Source organism: Octopus bimaculoides, chromosome 3 (assembly GCF_001194135.2).
Source record: "Octopus bimaculoides isolate UCB-OBI-ISO-001 chromosome 3, ASM119413v2, whole genome shotgun sequence".
Lineage (NCBI taxonomy): Eukaryota > Metazoa > Mollusca > Cephalopoda > Octopoda > Octopodidae > Octopus > Octopus bimaculoides.
This window is the reverse complement of record NC_068983.1, coordinates 7,596,621-7,608,138: the sequence shown is the minus strand read 5'-3', so window position 1 is coordinate 7,608,138 and position 11,518 is coordinate 7,596,621. Positions and strand designations below refer to the sequence as shown.

At 37.4% G+C, this 11,518-nt stretch overlaps 1 protein-coding gene across 1 annotated transcript in view; it reads right to left on the bottom strand.

Moving 5' to 3' along the window:
• Nucleotides 1–11,466, bottom strand: part of LOC106882033 (replication factor C subunit 4) — a 16,743-nt gene extending 5,277 nt beyond the window's left edge. Inside the window, exons 1-8 of the mRNA XM_014932590.2 lie at nt 11,327–11,466; nt 8,840–8,959; nt 7,637–7,715; nt 6,576–6,655; nt 5,250–5,369; nt 4,069–4,138; nt 1,836–2,156; nt 172–252 (exon numbers count right to left, since the gene is read on the bottom strand). Coding sequence (XP_014788076.1) covers nt 172–252; nt 1,836–2,156; nt 4,069–4,138; nt 5,250–5,369; nt 6,576–6,655; nt 7,637–7,715; nt 8,840–8,946 — 858 coding nt within the window. The 5' untranslated portion in view covers nt 8,947–8,959; nt 11,327–11,466. The remainder of the gene's footprint in view (nt 1–171; nt 253–1,835; nt 2,157–4,068; nt 4,139–5,249; nt 5,370–6,575; nt 6,656–7,636; nt 7,716–8,839; nt 8,960–11,326) is intronic.
• Between the last annotated feature and the right edge of the window lie 52 nt (nt 11,467–11,518).

Here is an 11,518-nt window from a genome sequence, read left to right as displayed (position 1 = left end):
TGTTGGTAATGTCCTGTACCCATTTATGCATATATATATATATATATATATATGTGTGTGTGCGTGTATATATATTTTGTTATCATTTGATTGAATTCCACACATCCATTTCCAAGTAAGTTTATTGTGTGTGTGTGAGCGTGCATGCGTGTGTGTGTGTGTATTGCATACCTTTAATGCTAAGTTAAGTTTATCATATGAATCTGAGTGGCAGACATCAAGTATGTTGCGGATAACATCTTCTGGAACAATCTGAAAAAAAAATGAAGAACATAATAAAAACGGATTCAAATTTTGGCACAAGCCTAGCAATTTTGGGGTAAGAGGATAAGTCGATTATGGCAACAGTATTGCTCAAATGATAGTTATTTTACTGACCATGAAGAGTTGACATGGCAGTATTTGAGCCACAAGAAATTCCACAAAGCATTCTGACCAATGCACCACCTTATCATAATAATAACAAGAGCACTCAGAGAGCGCAAACCTCCGCCAAGGCAACACCAATGTCCTCTCAATGATTAGCTGGAGATGATTTTTAAAATGAGAATATCTGAGATAAACTCGACTGCTTTCACAAATAAGAATACTAAAAATGAACTGACTGCTCTCAAAAATTAAGTAAAAAAAAACAGAAAAATAATCCAGAATCCTTGTCCGGTACCGGATCAATCCCAAAATCTAATATGTTCATGCTAGTCACAAGGCCAAACATCCCTGAAAGTTTCATCCAAATCTATCAAGCAGTTTTTGAGACATCTTGTCTATGGACAAACAAACACAACTGAAAATAATACCTCCGCCTTTGCTACAGCAGAGGTAATAATCCTTTCTACCATAGGCGCAAGGCACAAAGCTAGAAACTCATGTAGAGAGAAGCAATTAAATCAACCACAATACTTAACAGATCCTTTATTTTATCAAACCTGGAAGGAAGTTAGGAAGAACTGGCCTGATGGGAATTTGAACACAGAACATAAGGGACATAACTTATATGCCAAAAGGTATTTTGGTTTTGAACATTTCACTCTCAAATACAACACCACCTGAAACTACTTATTTTTGAGACGACTAAACTATTTTACAGAAGCCTTTAGTCAGTAAAACAGCAATATCTGCTGTTTGTAAGATAAATATATTATTTTCCAATTAAATACTTGTTGATATGCAACCATTTTGAAATTTACAAAACAAATGAAAAAGAACAAAGTCATGCAAACATTACTTATAGCGAAAAAAATTCACCTACGCTTCTCATTTACCACTTTGTTTATGTACAACAAAGTTTTGAACAAGATATTTCACTGCAATTTTATGTTAATATAGAAGACAAAATTATAAACAAGAAACAAATTCCCTTTGAAATTCGTTGTCTGTTACAAATATAGCCAACATATAAACATATATTCACAAATGTGAGAGCTTATTGTGTTCAATTGATAGGTTAGAAACAGCAGCTAAGTTTTCTTGTCAGAAAGACACATTATGATGTGACAAATGATTAAGTAGAGGCTTCCTTGTTGACTCATTAGCCTTTTAACATTTAAATTGGCCACGTCCAGTCCAAATATTCAACCTGCTTTATTTTCAAACTAGCCAGATCTGGCCTCTCACGTCTACCCTACAATGTCATTCTAAAAATATACAACTGTATGATCAAAATTTTGAAGCTATGAGATAATACACAATCAATTCAAAACAATGGGAAGAAATAAGCATTACATTTGGCAGAGCAATTTGAATGATAAAGGATTAAATATATACTAAAACAACAGCAACAATACGGCAAGATTTGAAAGAGATAAAAAGATGAAGAAATGGAAAGGATAACTTACTCCAGCCACTTCCAGAATGTCTTGCTTGGTTATCTGTTCCTCTCCCTTTAATCGAGACACACTCTGAAGAAGTGTAATAGCACGTCTTAAGTCTCCCTCAGATACCTGTATTAATGCTTGCAAAGCATCTTCTTTGCAGACCACTTGTTCTTTACTACATATGTCTTGTAATCGTTTCAACAATATTTCTAAAGTGAGAGGTTTGAAGCGGAACTTGGCACACCGGGAAGTGATCGGATCAATAATTCTGCTCACGTAGTTACAGATCAAACAAAACCGGGTGGTTTTTGATTCTTTCTCCATGGTTCGTCGCAATGCCGTCTAGGAACACAAACAAATATAAATTAAACAGATTAATAAAGGAGTTGCTGATAATAACACTATGCTCATCTTAATCATCATTAGCACATAAAAAGCACCATGTGAACGTGGTTGAAGCCAGTGTCCCCTGACTGGTTCCCGTGCTGGTGGCACATAAAAAGCACCATCCAAATGTGGTCGAAGCCAGTACCCACTGACTGGCTCCTGTGCCAGTGGCACAGAGAAAGCACTATCCAAACATGGTTGATGCTAGTGCCCCTTGACTGGTACCCGTACCGGTGACACGTAAAAGCACCCACTACATTCTCGGAGTGGTTGGCGTTAGGAAGGGCATCCAGCTGTAGAAACCTTGCCAGATAAGATTGGAGCCTGGTACACCCTACTGGTTTGCCAGTCCTCAGTCAAACCATCCAACCCATACCAGCATGGAAAGTGGACGTTAAAGGATGATGATGATGATGATGATCCAAGCTGGCATGGGTTAGATGGAATTCACTGAGGCAGATTTTCTGTGACCAAACGTCCTTCCTGTCACCGACCCTCAGCTATTTCCAAGCAAGGTAATATTTTCCTAAGGCTGGACAGTTCCCATGGAAGACTGGAAAGGAACAACACTGACTGAATGACAATGATACACATTTACAACCATCTTGTGATGTCAAGACCAGAAGGCACAAACACACACATATATGATGGACTTTTTTCATTTTCTGTCAACCAAATCCATTCAAAGCCGTTAGTCAGGCTGGGACTATAACAGAATACACTTGCTCAAGGCATGCAGTAGGACTCGGCCCACAACCTTGTGGTTAGGAATCAAACTTCTTAATCACACAGGAATTACTTGTGTCTATGAGTTTATATTCTTTTATGTGTTTCAATCATTTGACTGCAGCCATGCTGGAGCACCACCTTTAGTCGAACAAATTGACCCCAGGACTTATTCTTTGTAAACCTAGTACTTAATCTATTGGTCTCTTTTGCCGAACCACTAAGTTATGGGAACGTAAACACACCAACATTGGTTGTCAAGCGATGGTGGTGGTGGTGGGGGGGGGAACACAGACACACAAATACATACATACATATATATATGTACCTGTCTTCATCTTTTGTTTTTCTGTAAATTCCAACTATATATATATGTATGTATGATGGGCTTCTTTCAGTTTCCGTCTACCAAATCCACTCACAAGGCTTTGGTTGGCCTGAGACTATAGTAGAAGACACTTGCCCAAGGTGCCAAGCAGTGGGACTGAACCCAGAACCATGTGGTTGGGAAGCAAGCTTCTTACCACACAGCCACAGGGCCAGCAACTGACGGTAGAATTCTGTAATGTTTGGCCAGATTGCACACTTCAACATATGTTAAGTGAAGCCGACAATGCCTCTGGGTAAACTATGTTTTGTGTAAGTCCAGTGTTGGTAGAATAAATATACAAATAGTTGATACTATTGATTCTAATACTTGGCTGGTACTTTCTGTCACCAACCTTAGGTGAATGAAAAACAAAATTGACTTCAATGCCTGTTTGTGTCTCCTTGTCTTGATGCTGTGCATGAACTGTAAACAATTCTGACTGTCATATAAGTGGTGTTGTTCATTTGCTATCTGCCATGAAAACTTGTCTGACCATAGGTGACAGGAAAAGTATCTGGCCATAGAAAATCTACTGCAACGAATTACATCTGAGCCAACCAACCATGACAAAGTGGATGAGAAGATGATGATGATAATGAAAAATATGTAATATATTTAAGTGTTTGGCATAAGAGAAATATCAAACAGTGAAAAGATATATTTCATGTAAATATTTAAATTTGAAGAAATATGAAACCCACATAAGGTTTGAAAAAGACATCCCAAGAAATTTTTTTGTTTGTATTAAATTAAAAATGTCAAAAATCTCACCTGAGCTGCTAGTGTCATTGAGTCAGCTTCATCTAAGATGATTATCTTAAAAGGAGGACAGGGTTTTCCACTAAAGAAAAATAAAACAAATGATTCAAGATAACAAACTTTGTGATAGGTGTATGTGTATACACACACACATACACACACTAGCAAGGTATCCTGGCATTGCCCGGGTGTTATGGCCTACAGTCACATTGTATTATTTGTTTCTTTCTTATGGGCAGAATCAGCACACGAGGCGTGTGAACCAAAAACATGTAGAATGACTGCTGACTGCTTAGATTAGAATGAAATCTTAGCATTATCCCCAAAATGACCTAAACTTACGGATATAATGAAATGGATGATATATGAGTATCCGTATTGCAGAAAGTAAGGTACATGGAAAGAAAGCTGCTTCATTCATCTCTGTAATGTCTGGGCAGACTGCACACTTCAACATATGTTAAGTGAAGCTGACAATGCTTCTGGGTAAACTATGTTTTTACGTAAGTCCAGTGTTGGTAGAATAAATATACAAGTCATCTGCACTGCTAACTGGAGAGCATGCGACATATAGCTGTCCATAAGAAAAGCAGGGTCAATTGAAAACATATCAGCTGAAAACTGGGGGTTGATGTAATTGATTCCCTGCCACCAAAAAATTGCTAGCCTTGAGCCAAAATCTGAAAGCAATTATCTCATAGATTGAATAAATCACATTATGTCTAAAACATGTCTTATTTTCCCTTAAAAAACAAATTACTTTTTGGCCAACTCAATAAATCATCAGACTAGTACAGTGCCACCATGCCAGACTACAGCTACACTACCTCAGCAACCCACTACTACAACATCACCACAGATCCCTCCATTATGCAATCACGACAACATAACATAACCACATGACACATCATCGCTATACTGCAACACTACCACAACTGCAACATTGCACCACCACATTATGCTGTTACACTAACACATCACATTACAACTTGTTGTCATTACACAACATTACATCACTACACTGCTACTATATCACACAACACTACGCAACACACCATTCCTTAAATGCACCACCTCAATATGCTGCCAACACCAATATTGTCGTCATCATCACAACGCCTGTTTCAGTACTTACATATCAAAAACCGAATGCAATTGCATGAATGCACATCATTCTAAATCTGTCTACTTACTCAGGTCGAACAGCGGAGGCACTGATCTGAGCAAATTTCTTCACTTTGTTTCGAATGACTTCAATTCCTCGTTCATCTGAAGAGTTCAGTTCCAAGACACGGCTGCGGTACATATCATGTCTAAACAAAATAAAGAAAGGATAAAAAATTTTTTTTTTTTTAAATAGGATATGATAGATAAAAACTGAAAGAAGCCCATCATGTATTTATGTTCATTTGTATTTCCCTCACGTTCACTGATTTATAAATAGTAGCTTCCTGACATTGTTATCTACTTATAATTCACTACAAAAGGCATATCCAGGCTGCTAGACATAGACTTGACACGTTGCATGATCCTTGAAACAAAAGACTCATTTATATAGTAATTTGTTTCCAGTTCTCTGCATAAAGCATATCCAGGTTGTTTATTGTTTGACAAGAAGAGCATTCGACTGAAGAGAACTCCACCTACACATATTTTCATCTGACCCATGCAAGCATGAAAAATTAGTTGTTAAAACAACAATGATGACAATTAATGGTAATTTATAACAAAACTTGTAGAGAATACTAAACAAAAGGCCTTATAGTATTTACAAATGTCAAACCATGTCATTGTCAACTCTAATTTAGTCCTGTCAGGCTTTTAAGCCAACTATTGAAAGAGGCATGTTTCAGTATTATTAAACCTCATCAGCAAATTATCATCATTTTAACGTCTGCTTTCTTTGCTTGTATAAGTCAGACGAAGATGTTTTGAGGCAGACTTTTTTCAGTTGATGCTATTCCTGGTGCCAACCCATACCCATTTCTTAACAAGGCAATATTTTCTTATGGCCAGACATGTTCACATGGGATATTGCAAATGAATGGCACCACATGTATGATAATGACACTTATTTATAATCATCATGCAACTTCAGATACCAAGAGACACACACACACACATATTTAAGGAGCTTCTTTCGATTTTTGTCTACTAAATTCACTCTCAAGGACTTGGTCGTCCTGGGCCTATAGTCGAAGGTGCCACACAGTGAGACTGAACTTGGAACCATGTGGCTGAGAAGCAAACTTCTTAAGCACATAGCCACACCTGTGCTGACTCTAACTTAATTGGCAAAACTTAGAAATAATCAATATATACAGAAATAGAGGGAATATAATGAGACTGGTTATGGAATTCAACATGTCTGACAGAAACTACTCTGGGGAGCATTCTAAATGCTAGAATGAAAATATGGTAGGGTCCCAAACATGTAATATACTGAACTGAGAATCTATTTTCAATTAAATGAGATTATCTATGCAATTAGTAGATAATAAAGTTGTTCACATACATACCCAAACAATTCTCTTGCTGCTGCCAGAATTGTGGATGTTTTACCAGTACCAGGTGGTCCATAGAACAACAGATTTGGCAACTGTCAAATGAGACAGCAGACTGAGAGTTAGTGAAAAGTATACATTAGAATATATATATATATGAAAATTACAGGGCAAACCTGCTGATGCTGGGGGCCACATAAGAAGCACCCAGTACACTCTGTAAAGTAGTCGGCATTAGGAAGGGCATCCAGCCATAGAAACTATACCAAATGAGACAATAGGAACCTGGTGTAGCTCTCAGCTCTGTCAGCTCCTGTTAATCCAACCCATGGAAAACAAACATTAAAGGATAATGAAAATGTGTACGTATATTATCTCTGTAGCAAGACACCTCTGCTTGTCCCTGTATCATATTTTAGTCTTCAAGACCTGGTATTAGGCCATCTCCCCACTATATATATATATATATGAATGGTTTTGCATAGACATCAAAGAGGATGTGACATCAGAAGATGGTTTGTTTGTGTGGTTAATGAAAGCTACACGTACAATTCAACAATAAGTAAATAGACACAAACACATCATGCCTATCAATGGTGTATGAAACATTAAGTACGATACATAAATGGCATGTATCAGTAATCTGCAATTTAAATGATGATACACCAAAGGAGAACTAAACCATTTTTTCAAATAAAGACAGATAAACAAACTACTATACAAAGTAATTGATGTAAATATGACTGACCAAAAGAAGGCTGTAAGCTAGCAGAACTGTTAAATGCTGGACAAAATGTTTGGTGGCATTTTGTCCTTCTTCGTGTTCTAAGTTTAAATTCCACTAAGGCTGACTTTTCCTTCCATCCATCTGGGGTCGATAGAATAAGAACCAGCTGAACACTGAAGTTGATGTAATAGACTTAACCCCTGAAATTACTGGTCTTGTGCCAGGATTTGAAACCAATCAGTGATCAAAATCCTTGAAAAGAGTACCCCAGGATGGCCACTGACAAAGGACTGAAACCAGTGAAAGAGCAAAAATATTAATGAGTAAAAGAATAAACTAGAACACTTACATCAGAACCCTGAAGAGATTTCTTTAGAACATTCACAACTTCATCTTGGTAAGCAACATCATCAATTTGTCGAGGACGACTACACAGTAGAAACAAAAAAAAAAAAAAAACATTAGTGACAAACGTCCCAGGTGAGTCTCATCATCATCATCGTTTAACATCCGCTTTCCATGCTAGCATGGGTTGGACGATTTGATTGAGGACTGGTGAAACCGGATGGCAACACCAGGCTCCAATCTAATTTGGCAGAGTTTCTACAGCTTCTAAAAGAGCTGTGGTTAAGATATACAAAACTTGGAGCAGTGCTGGCCCCAGACAAGTGTCAAACAGGCCTATTGATATGTGGACATACTCTGATATCACATGAATTTAGTCTCCTAGTTTCAGGGCCAAAAATACAAACCCTGTAATTCAAGGATAAGCTTGGGAGTGCTATTGATCAGTAGAATAAATCATAAATGTAATGGCAAAAGGCAATGGAAAACCACTGTTATATCTTTTCTCATGAAAAATCTTGAATCTTCAGATTTCGTTTTGGAGACCAATGATTGCCAACACCTGAAGGCAAAGCATGAAGAGAAGAGAGGGAGATTTCTAACTCATCAACAGATCATCAGTTCCAAGCATACAAATCTGTTGTGTCCTCTCTGTACCTTCCACTGTACTATAAAAAATTATTTATCTCATTGTCAAACCTTCATTCACTTGCATTCTACAACCAATAACACACAGATGTGCTGTTACTACTACATAGTCTGTTTCTTTGTACTAGCAAGCTTTGTACCATCCCCAGCATAAGTCTCGTTTTCACAATTCTTTACATTTTACCTTTAACCTCAAAGTTCATACCACTAAAAAACAAATGCCTTCCAATTGGTCCTTGGATAATGTTGCAAGTATTCAGGCTGTCTCCAATCTAAGGATAATTTCTTCTCTCTAGTCATAGTGGCCCTGGAAAAAGTCATGAGCACTGTTGGCAATCATTGGTCTCCAGACGAGGGAGAGAGAGAGAGAGAGAGAGCAAATAAAAAATGACACTTTCATCTTAGTTTTTTGACAGACTGATATACTCCTGATATCTTTCCATGACACACACCAACACAAACTTATTTTGTTTCAGGAATATTAAAACTTTGTATGTAATAATTCAAGTGGATGCTTATCCTTTAAAAACCAATGTGAGGATTAGATTTAAACACTTACTATTTCTCTACCCAGGGTATATGTGAATCTTTGGTCGTTTCTGTTGATACAGGCTTCTCTTTTTTCTTGATGAAACCAGAACTTCCAGGCTTGAGAAAAGCATGCATTGTGTTAACAGCACTGAAATAAAGGGAAGGTCTCATTAGTTACTTAAAGCATTGTCACTCATTATCATAATCAATTAATGTCTGTTTTCCATGCTGACATGTGTTGGAAGGTTTGAGAGTATCTGGCAATCTCCAAGGCCAAGTTCAGCTTTGGCATGTTTTCTATGGCTGGGTGCCATTCCTAATGCTAACTACTTTACAATGTGTACTGGGTGCTCTTTTCATGTCACTGGCATTGCTGAGATTGCCAAGAAAGACAAGACCAGCTAAAAGGGAAAAGCCCTCTCAGCTAAGTAGATGAGATAATATATATATATATATATATAAATTCAATAATAGGACGAATTCTTTTACAAGAATTTATCAAGTAGCTAGCGTGAAAAAACCTCATAAGGGAAAAAATCCATCATTTATTCCCGAAATATATATTTTTATATTTATATAAGGGCATTACTATACAATAACGCCTCACGCCATAGTAGTCTGACCTTAGAGTCCCTCATGGCGTGAGGTGTTATTGTACAGTAATGCCCTTATATAAATATATATATATATAAAATTAACTTGGAGAAAAATGCCCAGCAAGTAGTGTTACTCCTTGTCTATTTGTAATATGTGATAGTACATAATAATGTGAGTTGTATGCAATGCTGTCTTAAAATTCATCAACAGCCTGCCTTTTTTTCATACATATCAAAAAAATTTGCAGTTGCTTGTACAGTAATACACCAGCTTCAGCATTAAATCCTCAAAAGATAGGTTGATAAACAAGCCAAACATGCAACTTTCATTCAGTTTTTGAACCTTTCTCACATTTATGAATGTTGGGTAATGTCCAAAAGAGTATGATTGTGAATACAAGCAGCCAAAATGGGGTTCTTTTGAAAGATCTCTGGAGTAACATTACCCAAAAGGGTGAGCAACTCAGAGATCAAGGCGTCACTCCAGGTCTGACAGATACTTCTCTGAACTGAAATGTCACAGCTCCAGCATTATGGACATGTAGTTATAATGCCACAGGAAAGGATCACAAGACATATTCTTCAAGCCAAACCAACTGGCAAGCTGGTGACTTAGTGGTAGACATAATGAGATAGCTGGATAACATTCATAGTTTCAGTAGATCGTGCCTGGGAATCCAGTAGGAAAATGTAATAACGGTTGCTTCTAACAAGACATCACTGAGAGGGTGCCTGAGGACCCTCCCTCGAATAGTGGACCATGAAAATAAGCAAATAATATATGATTAAACTAAAGGGCTGTGTTTAGAGCGTTGGGCTCTCAATCATGAGGTAGTGAGTTCAATTCTTAGCCCGGGATGTGTGTTGTGTTCTTGAGCAAGACACTTTATTTCATGTTGCTCCAGTTCACTCAGTTGTAGAAATGTGTTGTGATGTCACTGGTGCCAAGCTGTATCGGCCCCTTTGTCTTTCCCTTGGATAACATCATTGGCATGGAGAGGGGAGGTTGGTATGCATGGTCTTCCATAAACAACCTTGCTCGGACTTGTGCTTCGGAGACGAACATTCTAGGAGCAATCACATGATCAGCCATGATCGAAGGGGGTCCCTTTACTGGTAATGACATTCCTTCATTTTTTACAGGTTTCAGCCAGAGGATGAGGCCATGTTGGGATTGCTCCATGTTCCGCTATTTGACGCTCTGCGGCGACCTCAAATGGGAACAGTAACAGGGCAACCTCAAATGGGAACAGTAACCGGGCGACTGAGAACGAATGTTTTCCATAGGAGTAGTATGGTTCTCTTTCCCACGCCCTTTTCCCTTTATTGTGTAGAATTATTTAGTCCTTGTTCAGCCCTGATAAATTAGATATTTTTTTTTTCTTTCTCATACATAGTACATTATTCGATGCATCTTTTTTATTTTAAAGACAACAGCGACATGAAGGAGATTTTGGTTACCACTATTTCTACCTCTAGTGTTAAGTTAGTTATAGTGGCGTTGACTCGTTACTATGTACTAGTAGTTCATGCCGAAGCTTGGATCATCAAGCCTGCCTCCATTTAGTAATTCAACCTATTAGAAACAGCAGCCAAATCTTCATCAAATCGATCCATACTGTCTTTTCAAAAAAGCACAGGAACACAAACAGAAACACTTTATAGAATTGTCGCGACTGTGACGCATTTGATCACTGTAAGTTTGCTCAATCGGGGTAATTTAGAGCTAAACAACAACAAAATAACAATAATCTAAGCGCTGGTATATTTATAAATTTTAATTCATTAACACTGATCAAAATATACGAAAATAAAACATTTATACATGCTTCAACGAAAGTTATATTGTTCTGCAGAATAGCAATTAAACTTATTATATCAAACAACTTGTTAATAAAAGGTGTGCAATATATATTTACCTGATCAATAAGTAGATTATTACAAGAGTGTGATATAATATAAATATATTTAGACAACAATTAAGGTTGTTATAATACTGAATACACTTTAAATAGAATTCCCGCCATCTACGAAATCATCGCAAACAGCTCTTTGAGCATGCGCGACCGAAACACGAAAAAAAAATTTGACATTTATTAGAGGAAGTCAAA